The 19306-nt window shown below is 39.0% G+C and overlaps 1 protein-coding gene across 41 annotated transcripts in view; it reads right to left on the bottom strand.

Moving 5' to 3' along the window:
- The window catches only part of SPIDR (scaffold protein involved in DNA repair), a 484346-nt gene that overhangs the window by 391140 nt on the left and 73900 nt on the right, over positions 1-19306 (bottom strand). For 2 of the 41 annotated variants that reach the window (XM_073998782.1, XM_073998789.1), the window contains exon 1: positions 11057-11220. The exons of the other annotated variants lie outside the window; for them this stretch is intronic. In XM_073998782.1, the coding sequence (XP_073854883.1) occupies positions 11057-11059 (3 nt within the window). In that variant the 5' untranslated portion in view covers positions 11060-11220. Of the gene's footprint in view, positions 1-11056; positions 11221-19306 lie in introns of those variants that run through there. 41 annotated transcript variants of the gene reach the window in all.

Below are 19306 nucleotides of genomic sequence, written 5' to 3'. Positions count from 1 at the left end.
AGGGGCTGACTGACACCTCATACAACCGGGTGACACTCTGAGACAAACCTTCCAGAGGAAGGATCAGGCAGCAACATTTACTGTTCTGCAATATTTGCTGTTCTGCAGCCTCCGCTGATGATACCCAGGAAAAGAGGGTCTGGAGTGGACCTCCAGCAAATTCCAACAGACCTGCAGCTAAGGGTCCTGACGGTTACAAGGAAAACTAAAAAATAGAAAGGAATAGCATCAATATCAACAAAAAGGACATCCACACCAAAACCCCATCTATAGGTCACCATCATAAAAGGCCAAAGGTAGATAAAACCACAAAGATGGGGAGAAACCAGAGCAGAAAAGCTGAAAATTCTAAAAACCAGAGCACCTCTTCTCCTCCAAAGGATCGCAGCTCCTCTTCAGCAATAGAACAAAGCTGGATGGAGAATGACTTTGACGAGTTGACAGAAGTAGACTTCAGAAGATCAGTAATAACAAACTTCTCAAAGCTAAAGGAGGATCCTCAAACCCATATTGAGGAAGCCAAAAACCTTGAAAAAAGATTAGACGAATAGGTAACTAGAATAAATAGTGTGGAGAAGACCTTAAATGAACTGATGGAGCTGAAAACCGTAGCATGAGAACTACATGATGCATGCACAAGCTTCAGCAGCTGATTCGATCAAGTGGAAGAAAGGTGATTGAAGATCAAATGAATGAAACGAAGTGAAAAGAGAAGTTTACAGAAAAAAGAGTAAAAAGAAACGAACAAACCCTCCAAGAAATATGGGACTATGCGAAAACACCAAATCTACGTTTGATTGGTGTACCTGGAAGTGACGGGGAGAATGGAACCAAGATGGAAAACACTTCAGGATATTAACCAGATTTCCCCCAACCTAGCAAGGCAAGCCAACATTCAAATTCAGGAAATACAGGAAACGCCACAAAGATACTCCTCGAGAAGAGCAACCCCAAGACACATAATTGTCAGATTTACCAAAGTTGAAATGAAGGAAAAAATGTTAAGGGCAGCCAGAGAGAAAGTTCGGGTTACCCACAAAGGGAAGACCATCAGACTAACAGAGGATCTCATGGCAGAAACTCTACAAGCCAGAAGAGACTGGTGGCCAATATTAAACATTCTTAAAGAAAGGAATTTTCAACCCAGAATGTCACATCCAGCCAAACTAAGCTTCGTAAGTGAAGGAGAAATAAAATCCTTTATGGACAAGCAAATGCTGAGAGATTTTGTCACCACCAGGCCTCCCTTACAATAGCTCCTGCAGGAAGCACTAAACATGGAAAGGAACAACTGGTACCAGCCACTGCAGAAACATGCAAAATTGTAAAGACCACTGATGCTAGGAAGAAACTGCATCAACTAACGAGCAAAATAACCAGCTAACATTGTAACGACAGGATCAAATTCACACATAACAATATTAAACTTAAATGTAAATGGGCTAAATGCCCCAATTAAAAGACACAGACTAGCAAATTGGATAGAGTCAAGACCCATCAGTGTGCTGTATTCAGGAGACCCATCTCACGAGCAGAGACACACATAGGCCCAAAACAAAGGGATGGTGGAATATCTACCAAGCAAATGGAAAACAAAACAAAACAAAACAAAAAGCAGGGGTTGCAATTCTAGTCTCTGATAAAACAGACTTTAAACCAACAAAGATCGAAAGAGACAAAGAAGGCTATTACATAATGGTAAAGAGATCAATTCAACAAGAAGAGGTAACTATCCTAAATATCTATGCACCCAATACAGGAGCACCCAGATTCCTAAGGCAATTCCTTACAGACCTACAAAGAGACTTAGACTCCCACACAATAATAATGGGAGACTTTAACACCCCACTGTCAACATTAGACAGATCAACGTGACATAAAATTAACAAGGATATCCAGGACTTGAACTCAACTCTGCACCAAGTGGACCTAATAGACATCTACAGAACTTTCCACTCTAACTCAACAGAATGTACATTCTTCTTAGCACCACATCACACTTATTCCCAAATAGACCACATTGTTGGAAGTAAAGCACTCCTCAGCACATGTAAAAGAACAGAAATCATAACAAACTGTCTCTCAGACCACAGTGCAATCAAGTTAGAACTCAGGATTGAGAAACTCACTCAAAACCGCTCAACGACATGGAAACTGAACAACCTGCTCCTGAACGACTAATAGGTACATAACAAAATGAAGGCAAAAATAAAGATGTTCTTTGAAAACAATGAGAACAAAGACACAACATACCAGAATCTCTGGGACACATTTAAAGCAGTGTGTAGAGGGAAATTTTTAGCACTAAATGCCCACTACAGCAAGCAGGAGAAATCTAAAATCGACACCCTAACATCACAACTAAAAGAACTAGAGAAGCAAGAGCCAACACATTGAAAAGCTAGCAGAAAGCAGGAAATAATTAAAATCAGAGCAGAACTGAAGGAGATAAAGACACAAAAAAATCCTTCGAAAAATCAGTGAACCCAGGAGCTGGTTTTTGAAAAGATCAACAAAATAGATAGACCAATAGCAAGACTAATAAAGAAGAAAAGAGAGAAGCAGCAAATAGACGCAATAAAAAATGATAAAGGGGATATCATCACCGACCCCACAGAAATACAAACTACCATCAGAGAATACTATAAACACCTCTACACAAATAAACTACAAAATCTAGAAGAAATTAATCAATTCCTGCACACACGCACCCTCCCAAGACTAAACCAGGGAGAAGTCGAATCCCTGAAGAGACCAATAACAGGCTCTGAAATTGAGGTAGTAATAGCCTACCAACTAAGAAAGTCCAGGAGCAGACGGATTCACAGCCAAATTCTACCAGAGGTACAAAGAGGAGCTGGTACCATTCCTTCTGAAAAACTATTCCAATCGATAGAAAAAGAGGGAATCCTCCTTAACTCATTTTATGAGGCCAGCATCATCCTGATACTAAGGCTGGCAGAGACACAACAAAAAAAAAAAGACAATTTTAGACCAATATCCCTGATGCACATTGATGCAAAAATCCTCAATAAAATACTGGGAAACCGAATCCAGTGGCACATGAAAAAGCTTATTCACCACGATCAAGTTGGCTTCATCCCTGGGATGCAAGGTTGGTTCAACATATGCAAATCAATAAATTTAATCCATCACATAAACAGAACCAAAGACAAAAACCACATGATCATCTCAATAGATGGAGAAAAGGCCTTTGGCAAAATTCAACAGCACTTCATACTAAAAATTCTCAATAAACCAGGTATTGATGGAACGTATCTCAAAATAATAAAAGCTATTTATGACAAACCCACAGCCAGTATCATACTGAATGGGCAAAAACTAGAAGCATTCGCTTTGAAAACTGGCACAAGACAAGGGATGCCCTCTCTCACCACTCCTATTCAACACAGTGTTGGAAGTTCTGGTCAGGGCAATCAGGCAAGAGAAAGAAATAAAGGGTATTCAATTAGGAAATGAGGAAGTCAAATTGTACCTGTTTGCAGATGACATGATTGTATACTTAGAAAACCCCATCATCTCAGTCCAAAATCTCGTTAAACTGCTAAGTAACTTCAGCAAAGTCTCAGGATACAAAATCAATGTGCAAAAAAATATCAAGCATTCCTATACACCAATAACAGACAGACAGACAGCCAAATCATGAGTGAACTCCCATTCACAATTGCTTCAAAGAGAATAAAATACCTAGGAACCCAACTTACAAGGGATGTGAAGGACCTCTTCAAGGAGAATTACAAACCACTGCTCAACAAAATAAAAGAGGACACAAACAAATGGAAGAACATTCCATACTCACGGATAGGAAGAATCAACATCGTAAAAATGGCCATACTGCCCAAGGTAATTTATAGATTCAATGCCATCCCCATCAAGCTACCAATGACTTTCTCCACAGAATTGGAAAAAACTACTTTAAAGTTCATATGGAACCAAAAAAGAGCCCACATTGCCAAGATGATCCTAAGTCAAAAGAACAAAGCTGGAGGCATCACGCTACCTGACTTCAAACTATACTACAAAGCCACAGTAACAAAAACACCATGGTACTGATACCAAAACAGAGATATAGACCAATGGAACAGAACAGAGTCCTCAGAAATAATACCACACATCTACAACCATGTGATCTTTGACAAACCTGACAGAAACAAGAAATGCGGAAAGGATTCCCTATTTCATAAATGGTGTTAGGAAAACTGGCAAGCCGTATTTAGAAAGCTGAAACTGCATCCCTTCCTTACTCCTTATACAAAAATTAATTCAAGATGGATTAAAGACTTAAATGTTAAACCTAAAACCACAAAAACCTAGAAGAAAATCTAGGCAATACCATTCAGGACATAGGCATGGGCAAGGACTTCATGTCTAAAACACCAAAAGCAATGGCAACAAAAGCCAAAATTGACAACTTTGATCTAATTAAACTAAAGAGCTTCTGCACAGCAAAAGAAACTACCATCAGAGTGAACAGGCAACCTACAGAATGGGAGAAAAATTTTGCAATCTACCCATCTGACAAAGGGCTAATATCCAGAATCTACAAAGAACTTAAACAAATTTACATGAAAAAATCAAACCACCCCATCAAAAAGTAGGCAATGGATATGAACAGACACTTCTCAGAAGATTTATGCAGCCAACAGGCACATGAAAAAATGCTCATCATAACTCGCCGTCAGAGAAATGCAAAACAAAACCACAATGAGATATCATCTCACACAAGTTAGAATGGCGATCATTAAAAAGTCAGGAAACAACAGGTGTTGGAAGGATGTAGAGAGATAGGAACGCTTTTACACTGTTGGTGGGACTGTCTACTCGTTCAAGCATTGTGGAAGACAGTGTGGCGATTCCTCAAGGATCTAGAACTAGAAATCCCATTACTGGGCATATACCCAAAGGATTATAAATCATGCTGCTATAAAGACACATTCACATGTATGTTTATTGTGGCACTGTTCACAATAGCAAAGACTTGGAACCAACCCAAATGTCCAATAACGATAGACTGGATGAAGAAAATGTGGCACATATACACCATGGAATACTATGCAGCTATAAAAAAGGATGAGTTCATGTCCTTTGTGGGGACATGGATGAAGCTAGAAACCATCATTTTGAGCAAACTATCACAAGGACAGAAAACCAAACACTGCATGTTCTCACTCATAGGTGAGAACTGAACAATGAGAACACTTGGACACAGGATGGGGAGCATCACACACCCGGGCATGTCATGGGGTGTGGGGATGGGGGAGGGATAGCATGGAGAAATACCTAATGTAAATGACGAGTTAATGGGTGCAGCACACTAACATGGCACATGTATACATATGAAACAAACCTGCACGTTGTGCACATGTACCCTAGAACTTAAAGTATAATAATAATAAAAAAAGAAAAAGCCAATAAAATACATAAAATGGCCCAGTAGAGTCTTTGCCACAGAAGATTAAATGCATAAGAATGTCCTACAAGCATTATCTTTTTCCCCCATGAAGGACAATTCTCCAGGTGGCGTTGGATGGACCCAGTTCTCCCTGCTCCTCCTAGTATTCTTAAGAATTAACCGTAGAACGTTCTGGGAATGAAACATCCTGAAAAAGGGAAGGACTGGCAGGAGAAGCCCAGGTTCTGTTTCAATACCTGCCCGAAACAGGATGTCCTTCCACACTTTAGTCTAACAGTTCTGTGGCCTGTGGAGTATAAAACCCATGTCAGGCTGCTTTCTGAGGTCCTGCAGCTATGTTAGAAGTGGAGCACACAGAGATGAGACTCCACCCACCCCAGGCAGCTTTCCTCAGCCTTGAGAGACTGGCACACAAGAAATCCTTAGGCTTCTTCTGGCCCTCACTGCCTGTCTGTAAGTAATAAACCAGCTTCATGTAAGTTGTGTCTCACTGAACTTGGACAAGTTGGTAACCAGTGCACAGTGACCCTGTTTCACACCCTCCACTTCATTAGTTGATTGATTCAGTAAACATTTAGTGAGTATCTAGCACATGCCAACCTCTATGCTAAGTACTGGGAATGAGAAATCCTAACCTAAAGAAGAGACTCAAGTGTCTCCCTGAACACAAAAGTCCAATTTTCAGATACCTGATTTCAAAAATGGTACAGATAAAGGGAATCTTTTCCTATTTTGCATCTTAATTTTAATCCTGTCAATCAGATTTTTATATTCCAAATAATTTTTTTATATTAAAGGCACTCTGTATTCTCAAACACTAGAATTTGTATTAGGTATTTAAAAGAGAAAAAAATCATCAATAAACAAAACAAGGCTAGAATCTTCAAAACTTCTCCTAAGAGTTAACATGGATGATATAACATCCACCTAAACATAATATTAATTTACTAGTATAATAAAGTTAGAACAGCTAGATAATGAGCTTGGAGAGTGTATGCCTTAACAATTTCCAATCAAACAGAACCCTAGATGCAACTGGGAGATTTGTTTTTATAAATTATGTACATATTCTGAAATATCTGCTCATAAATATGACTAGTCTGGTTTTAAGAACATGCTGGGAAAATGCTCACAATTACTTTATAAATACAGTACAGCCTAAAGTCAGAAAGAAAGGGTAGCCAGGAGAGGTATCTGCACTAAAGGTATGTAAATATTTAAACACCAGCGTGCATAAAAAAGGTAATAATAAGAGAATCTACAATGTGTACTAAAAGGTACCTTTAAAAATATAAAAATAAGACATTTCAGGCCGGGCGCAGCTGCTCATATTTGAAATCCCAGTACTTTGGGAGGACGAGGCACGTGCATTACCTGAGGTCAGGAGTTCGAGACCAACCTGGCCAACGTGGTGAAACTCCATCTCCACGAAAAATATAAAAATTAGCCGGGTGTGGTGGCATGCACTTCTAATCCTAGCTACTTGGGAGCCTGAGGCAAGAGAATTGCTTGAACCCAGAAGACGGAGGCTGCAGCGAGCCAAGACCGTACCACTACACTCCAGCCTGGGCGACAGAGCAAGACTCTATCTCAACAACAACAACAACAACAACAACAACAACAACAAAGACATTACGAAGTACAAGAGAAGATAGGTCAGAAACATGAGGAAGAGAATCTGCGTTGTGTTACCATGACAACTAAATAGGTAGGGCAGCACAGGGGGTAGCCCATGCAGGAGGTCAGGCCTGCCCTAGGCTGCTTTCCTAGCTCTAAAATTCAGACAATTCCATATGACAATAAACAAATGAAAATGTCTCCTAAACTAGACAAAATCCTTCTCCCATTCTAAATCTTAATACAAATATTTAGACTTTTTTCAACAGTTTCCTTAAATACACAATTTCACATAAAATATCCTTTTCGAGATCACTAGAGATAGTAATAAAAGGTGAAGAATGGAAAAAAGCCCGACAGAAGGCAACAAATACATTGGTGATATTCTCCATGCACAACTCCGAGAAACATGTCTTGTGTGGTTTTGGCAGGGACTTCGGAGGGGAAGATTCTGTAGGAGTTGCTGAGAAGGCCGAGTCAGACAGTGCTGCTGCTTTCTATGTACTGTGATGAGAAGTTATCATAGATGGCAATAAAGCTTTAGCAAAGAAATCTGAAAAATGCTCCTGGATGCACACAGGAATATTCCCATACGTTGTTCCACCATGAGGGACAAATGTTACTAGTGGCTCTGGAAACCGAAACTTAGGGAGTGGGTATCGACGATGTAAAACTTCAGACTCTTAACAGTAAACACAGGGGTGGAGATCCAGTATAGGAAAAAAAAAAGTTCTGTTTTGCATAAGCATTATCTGCAACAAAGTAAAACATTAAACAGAAAAAAAATTTGAAAATGGAACAGAAAATGGAATTTAGTATTTACTAACCTATTATTACGAATTATATCTCCCCTTGGGAACTCGTAGCCATACAGGACAAAATGCCCCTAAAAGCACACATTTATTGATAAAGCCCATAACCTCTTTTGTGTGAGAAACTTTATCTACTTTTGGAAGGTGAAGAAAGAAGGCATAATATAAAGTTATAACAGCCACTAAAAATAATAAGCATGAAAAACAGGAAAAGCCCCACAAAATTATACCACATCTAGAATACATTTATGGAAAGACTACGTTTACAATCATGGATACAAATGAAAGCAGCAATAGAAGAATGTAAACAGGCCAGGTGCGGTGGCTCACGCCTGTAATCACAGCACTTTGGGAGGCCAAGGTGGGTGGATCACGAGGTCATGAGTTCCAGACCAGCCTGGCCAACATAGTGAAACCCCGTCACTACTAAAAATACAAAAAATTAGGCAGCTGTGGTGGTGGATGCCTATAATCCCAGCTACTCGGGAGGCTGAGGGAGAAGAATTGCTTGAACCTGAGAGGCGAAGGTTGCAGTGAGCCAAGATTGCACTATTGCACTCCAGCCTGGGTGACAGTGCAAGACTCCATCTCAAAAAAAAAAAAGAATGTAAACAATTATGTTATGCTCAACATGTATTCAGCTTAAAGTTTGTTTTAAATAAAAAAGTGAGTTTTCCTTTTCACTCTAAACAAGTCCTCAAAATGCAAAGCTTATCCTTGTCTTGTGGGTGGTTTAAATAAACACCCATTTTCACAAGCCCCAGTACTTAGTTCATTGTCATCTACTGATCTTCTTCAGGTAAGCGAGAAAAACACGGAAATTAAGATATAGGTTAATTACATAAAAAGAATGGTAAATAAATTTTCACCTTCAAATATTTTTCTCTGGCTACAACCACACAAACATGGCGAATTAGTTTTTAATACGGGCATGTTAGGTTAGTTCTCCATAGAAAAATAGTAGGATCATAGTAAATTCGTTCTCACTAGAAACACAGTAAGTTAAACAGAAGGGGCCATCCTTTCAAAGCACAACGTAGAACACTTTCAGTTTCTTTTTTATAATAAAGGCACAAAATCTCTAAACTTCCAACAATCTAATCCCATGATTCCGTGTTAAATCTTAATTCTTGAATGGTGACTCATTTCTTAAAGATAATAATTAAAATGGAAATGTTAAATATTAAATATTTAAAAACCCCTGAGCAGTTGTACTAAGACAAATTCAAAGATCTAGTTAAGGAAATTCTTTACTTTCTCATAGTGACCTCTCGCTCATGAAGATTCACTCTAAGTAGTACTTTTATCCAAACTAGAACAATGCAAGCTCAATTAATTTTACTCATTTTTTCCTTTACTTTTAAAAGCAATTCCCTATTCCCACCTATGTTAAGCCATTTAGGCTGAAAGACGTCAAGGCTGACCACCCAACAACAGGTGGGATGGTATCTACTAACGTAAACTTGAGCAGGACTACCCTTAGGATACATAGAAGCCCCCCAAAAAAATAATTTTTTTGTGAGGCCTCTTTATGTATATATAATTTTTCAAGTATATTACAAAATCATGGGCCCATGGACACGAGTGATTTTTCAATTAAGTTTTAGAACATAGATAGAAAATAGATACTCTTAAGTATTTATTTATTGTTCACATGCACATGAACTTTCTTCAAAGTGTCCAGGCACCATCTCTAAGTTCTTCATTGTTATATCTGCTTTCCTGGCTAATCTCCTAACTTTCACCCAAGAAAAAGGCAATAACGCTAGTATTACTCACAATGCCATGATTCCTATTGAGAGATGGCAACGTGCTAGCAGCCCTTGCTCTCGGCACCTCCTCAGCATCCGCGACCACTCTGGCAATGCCTGAGGAGCCCTTCAGCCCCCCACGGCGCTGTGGGAGCCCCTCTCTGGGCTGGCCAAGGCTGGAGCCACCTCCTTCTGCTTGCAGGGAGGTGTGGAGGGAGAGGCACGGGCAGGAACCGGGGCTGCACACGCTCACGGGCCAGCTGCGAGTTCCAGCGGGCGCCCTGCACTCTGAGCGGCCAGCTGGCACTGCGGGCCAATGGCAGTGAGGGGCTTAGCACCCGGACCCACAGCTGCGGAGGTTGCGCTGGGTCCGCCAGCAGTGCCAGGCTGTGCTCAAATTCTCACGGGGCCTCACCTGCCTCCCCACTGGGCAGGGCTCAAGACCTGCAGCCTGCCATGCCCAATCACCCTTCTCTGCCATGGGCTCCTGCACAGCCCAAGCTTCCCGGATGGACACTGCCCCCTGCTCTGTGGCACCCAGTCCCATCAACTGCCCAAGGGCTGAGGAGTGCAGGCACGGCTCGGGACTGGCGGGTAGCTCAACCTGCAGCCCCTGGGCAGGATCCACTGGGTGAGGACAGCTAGGCTCCTTAGTCTGGTGGGGACTTGGGGAACTTTTATGTCTAGCTAAGGGATTATAAACATACCAATCAGCACTCTGTGTCTAGCTCAGGGTTTATAAATACACCAATCAATACTCTGTATCTAGCTAACCTAGTGGGGCCTTGGAGAACTTTTATGTCTAGCTAGAGGATTGTAAATGCACCAATCAGCACTCTGTCAAAACAGACCAATCGGCAGGATGTGGGTGGGGCCAGATAAGGGACTAAAAGCAGGCTGCCCAAGCCAGCCAGCGGCAACCTGATCAGGTCCCCTTCCACACTGTGGAAGCTTTGTTCTTTTGCTCTTTGCAATAAGTCTTGCTGCTGCTCACTCTTTGGGTCCACGCCGCCTTTAAGAGCTGTAACACTCCTCACGAAGGTCTGCAGCTTCACTCCTGAAGCCAGCGAGACCACGAACCCACCAGTAGGAAGAAGCTCCAGACAGATCTGAACGTCTGAAGGAACAAACTCCGGACACACCATCTTTAAGAACTGTAACACTGCAAGGGTCCGCGGCTTCATTTTTGAAGTCAGTGAGACCACAAACCCACCAATTCTGGACACACTATGACATGTTAGTACTGAAACAACATATATCTGCTGCAGTTCATTAATGCCATTTATTTAATCCTGATTCAATCCTTACTAATGATGCTGCATCTTCCACTGTAATATATATGAATACAAACTTCCAATGACTCTCTCAAAGGTAGTTACTGTGTTTCATTTGACAATCTCAAAATTTCTGGTCATGTTAAATTTATATGGGGAATTTCATACCATAAAAGTAGAACAACGTATCTTTTAACCATGTCCCATCTTGAAATCTTCAGGCCAAGTTTACCACCAGATCACTACAAGAATGCAATCTCTTTCCATTTGGAATACACCTCTGGCCTCCCACACACAACCACCAGGAAAGGGACAGGCAAGAGACCTACAGGCTGGGGATAAGAGCACAGAAATGGAAATGCTTACTCTAAACTTCATATAGAAATACAGAAGAATCAGAAGAGCCAAAACAACCTTGAAAAAGAAATCAAAGTTATAGGGCTCTCACTTTCCAATTTTAAAACCTACTATAAAATTACATTAATTAAGGTAAGGTGGAACTGACATGAGGATAGACATATAGACCAATGGAACTGAATAGAAAATCCAGAAATAAATCGATACACCTACAGTAAACTAAGTTTTCACAAGGGTGCCATGACCTTTAAATAGTAAAAGAACAGTCTTCTTAAAACATGGTGCTACAACAGCTGAATATTTACATGTAAAGTAATAAATCTGGACACCTACCTAATACACCACCAAAAAAGTTAATTCAAAACGGACCATACATCTAAATCGAAAAGCTGAAACTAGAAAGGTCTTAGAAGAAAACACAGGTAAAAATCTTCATGACTTTTTTTTTTTTTAAAGGTTTCTTACATGTGACACAAAAAGCAGCAGCAACCAAAAACATACTAAAAACAAAAACTTTTATGGAAAAAAAGATATTTCAGAGGTGAAAATAAAACTCAATGATGGGAAAAAAATATTTACAAATCATACATTTGGAAAAAAAAAGACGTGTACACCGAAAACATACAGAACTCTTACAAGTTAATAATAAAAACACAGATAAGGGCCAGGTGTGGTGGCTCATGCTTATAATCCCAGCATTTTGGGAGGCCAAGGCAGGAGGATCACTTGAGCCCAGGAGTTCAAGCCAAGCCTGGGCAACATGGTACAACCTTGTCTCTATGAAAAAATTAAACAAGTAGCCAGAGGTGGCGGTAGGCCCCTCTGTAGTCCCAGTTACTTGGGAGGCAGAGCTGGAAGGGCAGGTTGAACCCAGGAGGTCAAGGCTGTGGTAAGTTATGATCAGGCCACTGCACTCCAGCCTGGGTGACAGAGCAAGACTCTGTCTCAAAAAAGAAGCAAAACCAAACAAAACACACACACACAATTAAGCCAATTGAAAAATGGGCAAATAATTTAAACAGACGTTTCTCCAAAGAACATACACAAACGGCCAATAAGCACATGAAAATATCATTAGCCATTAGAGAAATGCAAATCAAAACAAAAAAGATACCATTCCACACCCACTTAGAATGCTATAATGAAAAAGGAGATGAAGGGCTGTGTTGATAAGAATATGGAGAAACTGGAAACCCTCAAACATTTCTAGTGGGAATGCAGAACAGTGCAGCCACTTCAGAGAAAAATGTCAGTTCCTTAAAAAGTAAAATACAAAGATAACATGATCTAACAATTCGACTTCTAGGTATATACAAGAGAACTGCACACATACTGAAACCAACTCAACAGTCCCACAGATAGTTTTTTAATATAAACAAAGAAATTCTTTAAGCTTAAAACTTACCTTTATCTGAGTTCCTTCTTCAGGAAATAACCTTCTACTCTGAGTTCCTTCAGCAGGAAAGGACCTTCTGCTCTCAGAAAGTATCAAAGAACTGAAATTCACCAGATCACCACATCCAAACAATGAAATGCTGAACCCCTCATCATGATTGCTTCCTTGCCCCTCCCTAGCTCTTGTTTTGTTTCACATTGTTACATTTTCCCCTGCTACCTAAACCCCTAATTTTAGTTGGTCAGGGAGAGGGATTTGAGACTGAGCTCCCATCTCCCCAGCTATAGCACCCAATTAAAGCCTTCTTCTTTGGCAATACTCTTTGTCTCAGTCACTGGCTTTCTGTGCGGCAAGCAAGAGGACCTAGACCAAACCCCTGGTGTTTCAGTAACAGTATGTTCACAGAAAAACTTGCATATCAATTTCAGAGCAACAGTATTCATAATAGCCAAAAAGTGTAAAAACACCAAACACAAATCAACTGGTGAACAGCTTTTTAAAATGTGCTACATCTACACAATGGACTACTACTAACCTCCAAAACTGAAAAGCAAACAGGGAAAAGACTAAAAAAATAGAATATCTAAGAAGTGTGGGAAAACTATAAAAGATGTAACATACACTTAATGGGAATACCAGAAGTAGAAAAAAGAGAAAAATGGACATTAGAAATATTTGAAACAACAATGACTGAGAATCTCCCCAAACTACTGTCACACACCAAACCACACACAGATCTGAGAAACTAAGGAAAGCAAGCTAGATAAATGCAGGAGAAAAAAAAAAAAAAAGCAAAAACTTAGGCATCTATCATTTTTAAACTGCACAAAAAATTTAACAAAAACAAATTTCTGAAGGAAGTTGAAGGGGGTGAAAATACCTTATTTATAGAGAAGCAAAGATAACAACTTCTCAGAAACAATGCAAGCAAGAGAGTAGAGTGAAATGGTTAAACTGTTGAAAGAGGTCTGGGCATGGTGGCTCACGACTGTAATCCCAGCACTTTGGGAGGCTGATGTGAGTGGATCACTTGAGGCCAGGAGTTCAAGACCAGCCTGGCCACCATGGCAAAACCCTGTCTCTACTAAAAATACAAAAATTAGCCAGATGTGGTGGCACACGCCTGTAATCCCAGCTACTCGGAAGGCTGAGGCCAGAGAATCACTTGAACCTAGGAGGTGGAGGTTGCAGTAAGCTGAGATCGTGCCACTGTACTCCAGCCTGGGCAACAGAACGAGACTCCATCTCAAAAAATAAAAATTTAAATTTAAATTTAAAAAAAAAATGAACTGTTGAGAGAAAAAAATTACCAATCTAGAATTCTGTTGTAGTGAGTAAAATTATGCCTCAAAAGTGAAGGAAAAATATTTTGTCAGATGAACAAAAATTGAGTGACTCTATTGCCAGTAAAACTGCCTTGCAAGAAGTATTGAAGTTCTACAGAAGAAGGAATTATAGGTCAGAAATTCAGTTCTACATAAAGAAAGGAAGAGCTGATGAAGGAATAAAGACAGTAAAATTTTATTTTTATTTTTTTATTCTTAACTGACCTAACAGATAATGGTTGTTCAAAATAGTTACAGCAACATGTATTCAATTACGTATGCTCTTATATGTATTTACGTATGCTTACATATAAGTAAAATGAATGCCAGGAACAGAAAGAGAAATTAGGATAATTTTGCTATTATACTCCACATTATCTGTAAATGTGTAACAGTGTTATTGGAAAGTTGGCTTAGATTAGTTGTAAAAGTATACTGCAAACTCTAAGGCAACCATTTTAAAAGCTAAGAAAGAAGTGTAAGGGTTATACTAAGAAGATAAGAAAAAAAGAGAATCACATAAAATGCTCAAAGAGTGGAAAATAAAAATAAGAACAGAGAACAAGAACAACAAATAGAAACCAGTAACAAATATGGTAGATATTAACCCAATTATACCAATGATCATTTTAAAGGTCAACACACTAATTAAAAGACAAGTTGTCAAAGTGTAATAAAAAACAAGAGCCAACTGCATGTTGTCTACAAGAAACCCACTTCATATGTAAAGATACATATAAACTAAACATAAATGGATTGAAGAAAGATATATCAGGCTAACATTAACGAAAGAAAAGGAGGAGTAGCCTATTAATTTCAGGCAGAATAGACTTAAAGCAAGGAAAGTTATCAAGGATAGAGAAGGGCATTACACAATGATAAAGGATTCAACTATCCAAGAAGACACAACAATCCTTAACATGTATATACCTATCAACAGAGTGTTAAAATATATAAAACAAAAACAAACTGCAAAGTGAAATAAATTAGTCCACTATCATAATCTGAGACTTCAAGATCTCTCACAGAAATGGGCAGATTTAGCAGGCAGAAAATCCATAAAGATATATTTGAACTCAATAACACCACCTATCAACTGGATATAATTGACATTTACAGACCACTTCATCCAACAATAGCAGAATACATATTCTCAAGATTACATGGAAAATTCATCAAAACAGATCACATTCTAGGCCATAAAACACATGCTAACAAATTTTTAAAAACAAATTATGTAACATCTTCTCTTAGACCAAAATGAAATTAAACTAAAAATCAATTAACAGAAAGATACATGGAACATCCCAAAATATATGAAAATGAAATACTTCTAAATACACATGGGTCAAACAAGAAATCTGATGAGAAATTTTTAAATGTTTTCAACTATATGAAAGTAACACACAACTTATCAAAATTTGTGGGATGTAGTGAAAGCAATGGTTAGAGGAGAAATTTATAGCACTAAATGCATATACAGTCATGTGCCACATAATGATAATGATATTTTTGTCAATGAACACACCTCATATACAACGCTGGTCTTGTAAGATTACAATGGAGCTGAAATTCCTATTACCTAATGATGTCATGGCAGTTGTAACTTTATAGTGCAATGCATTTTTCGTATGTTCATGGTGATGCTGTTGTAAACAGACCTACTGTGTGCTGCCAGCTGTATAAAACTATAGCACATATAATTATGTACAATACATGTTTGATAATGACCATAGTATTAAGCTATGTATTTACTATACTATACTTTTTATCATTATTTTGAAGTATACTCCATGGCCAGGCGTGGTGGCTCATGCCTGTAATCCCAGAACTCTGGGAGGCTGAGGTGGGGATCGCCTGAGGTCAGGAGTTCGAGACCAGCCTGACCAACATGGTGAAACCCTGTCTCTACTAAAAACACAAAAAAACTAGCCAGGCGTAGTGGTGCGTGCCTGTAATCCCAGCTACTCGGGAGGCTGAGACAGGAGAACTGCTTGAACCCAGGAGGCTGAGGTTGCAGTGAGCCAAGATCACACCACTGCACTCCAGCCTGGGCGACAGAGCAAGACTCCATCTCAAATAATAATAATAATAATAATAACAGTAATAATAAAGTATGCTCCTTTCACTTATTATTTTTCAGTTAACTGTAAAACATCCTCAAGATCCTCAAGCAGATCCCTTCAGGAGGTATTCCAGAAGAAGGCATTGATATCATACAAGATGACAGCTCCATGAGTGTTACTGCCCCTGAAGACCTTTCAGTGGAACAAGATACAGAGGTGGAAGACAGTGATATTGATGATCCTGACCCTGTGTAGGCCTAGGCTAATGTGTGTGTCTGTGTCTTAGTTTTTAACAAAAAAGTTTAAAGAATTTTTTTAAATAGAAAAAAGCTGACAGAATAAGGATATATGAGCTGAGATCACGCCACTGCACACCAGCGTGGGCAACAGACTGAGACTCCCTCTCAAAAAAACATTTTTTTGTACAGCTGAACAATATGTTTGTGTTTTAAGCTAAGTGTTATTACAAAAGAGTTATTACAAAGTGGTATTACTAAAGAGTCAAAAAGTGAAAAAAACGAAGTTTAAGAAGTGAAAAATTACAGTAAGCTAAGATTAATTTATTATTGAAGAAAGAAAAATTTTAAAAATAAATTTAGTGTAGTCTAAGTGTACCATGTTTATAAAGTTGATAGTAGTGTACGTTAATGTCCTAGGCCTTCATATTCACTCAACACTCACTCACTGACTCACCCAGAGCACCTTTCAGTCCTACGAGCTCCATTCATGGTAAGTACCCTATATATGTGTACCATTGTTTATGTTTTATACCATATTATAATGTACCTTTTCTATGCTTAGATACAAAAATAATTACCATTGTGTTCCAATTGTCTACAGTATCCAGTACAGTAAGATCCTACACAGGTTTGCAGTCTAGATATAGGCTATACCATATAGTGTAGGTGTGTAGTAGGCTAAACCACCTAGGTTTGAGTAAGAGCACTCTATGATGTTTGCACAAGGACAAAATCACCTAATGATGACACATTTCTCAGGATGTATTCTGATCACTAAATGACATATGACTGCATTAAAAAAGAAAAATGATCTAAAATCAATAATCTAAGCTTCTACCTTAGAAATTAAAAATTGGCCCAAAGCCTTAACCGATATCTCACCAAAGAAGACACAGATACAGATGGCAAATAAGTACAAGAAAAGATGCTCCACATCATATATTACCAGAGAAATGCAAATTTAAACCACAATGAGACATCAGGACATACTTACTAGAATGGCTAAAATTCAGAACACTGACACCACCAAATGCTGACAAGAAAATGGAGCAAAAGGAACTCTTGCTGGTGGGAATGCAAAATGTTACAGCCACTTTGGAAGACAGTTTGGCAGTTTCTTATAAAACTAAAAATACTCTTACCCAATACAATCCAACAATTGCTCTGCTTGGCACCTACTCAAAGGAGTTGAAAATTTATCTCCACATGAAAACGTGCACATGTATGGTTATAGCACCTTTAATCATAATTGCCAAAACCTAGAAGCAACCTTCTAGATATCTTTCAGTAGACGAATGGATAAATAAAATTTATATCCAGACAATGGAACATAATTCAGTGCTGAAAAGAAATAAGTTATTAAGGTATGAAAAGACATGGAGGAAAGTTAAATACATATTACTAAGTGAAAGAAAGTACTCAAAAAAAGTTACATACTATATGATTCTAACTGTATGACATTCTGGATAAGGCAAAACTATGGAGACAGTAAAAAGATCAGTGGTTGCCAGGGATTAGGGTGGAGGGAATGATTACTAGGCAGAGCATAGAGGATTTTTAGTGCAGTGTCGCTACTCTGTATGACTGTATGACATTATAATGGTAGACAGGTATCTTTATACATTTGTTCAAACTCACAGAATGTACAACGCCAAGAATTAACCCTGATAGAAATCAGTGACTTTGTGTAAGAAAGATGTGTATACACAGGTTCATCAACTGTAACAAATACACCATTCTGGTGGGGGATGTTGATAAAAGGAAGGCTATGCATATGTGGGGGAAGGAATTATGGGATATCTCTGTATCTTCCTTTCAATTTTTCTGTAAAACTAAAGCTGCTCTAAAAAAAAAAAAATCTTAAGAAAAGCACCACCAACAACAAAATGAAGGCATGATAAATACATTTCTAGATAAACAAAAACTGATTATTGCTTGCAGACTCACCTGATAAAATATAAACAGAATTTCTTAAGGCTGAAGGCAAGTGACCTAAGAATCCACACAAGCCCACATGAAAAATTTGGGTGTCAGCAAAAGTAATTATCTAATTAAAACTCAGCATATGTGCGTATTTGTTCTCTTAGCTGATTTTTAAAAACTGCATAAAATATGTATATAATTGTACTGCTTGTACCTATAACATATAGAAATGTCATACATCTGTGAGTAACAGAAGAGTGGTGCGTGGGAACAAAGCTTTATCAAACTAAGGAAACACCACCACATGGTAACATGATTCCATAGGAACCAATGAAGAGAACACAAAATGGTAAATAAGAAGGGTCATCTAACACTATAAATGCTTGCTCTCCTTTCTTTTCCCTTCTAATACAAAATTATATTAACAATTATAGCAGATACAATATGTATAACAATAATAGCATAAAGAGGAGGAAGAGAAAGTAGAGCCATACAGTGGTAATGTTTCTATGCCTCACTGGAATAAAACTAGCAACAAATCTGAGGGAGATTTGGTTGAGATGTACATGATAAGCACTAAAGTAACCCATAAAATCTCCCTCAAAAACATACTGTAGGCTGAGTACAGTGCCTCATGCCTGTAATACAGCACGTTGTGAGGCCAAGGCGGACAGACCACTTGAGACTAGGAGTTAGAGACCAGCCTGGCCAACATGGTGAAACTCTGTCTCTACTAAAAACACAAAAATTGAGCTGGGCGCGGTGGCTCACGCCTGTAATCCCAGCACTCTGGGAGGCTGAGGCAGGCAGATCATGAGGTCAGGAGATGGAGACCATCCTGGCTAACATGGTGAAACTCCATCTCTACTAAAAATACAAAAAAATTAGCTGGGCGTGGTGGCGGACACCTGTAGTCCCAGCTACTCAGGAGGCTGAGGCAGGAGAATGGCGTGAACCCAGGAGGCGGAGGTTGTAGTGAGCTGAGATTGCGCCACTGCACTCCAGCCTGGGTGACAGAGCGAGACTCCATCTCAAAAAAAAAAAATTAGGCTTGGTGGCACATGCCTGTAATCCCAGCTACTTAGGAGACTGAGGCACGAGAACTACTTGAA

This window comes from Macaca fascicularis, chromosome 8 (genome assembly GCF_037993035.2).
Source record: "Macaca fascicularis isolate 582-1 chromosome 8, T2T-MFA8v1.1".
NCBI classification, from domain to species: domain Eukaryota; kingdom Metazoa; phylum Chordata; class Mammalia; order Primates; family Cercopithecidae; genus Macaca; species Macaca fascicularis.
Note: the sequence above shows the minus strand (reverse complement) of the source record. Positions and strands in the feature narration are given on the sequence as shown.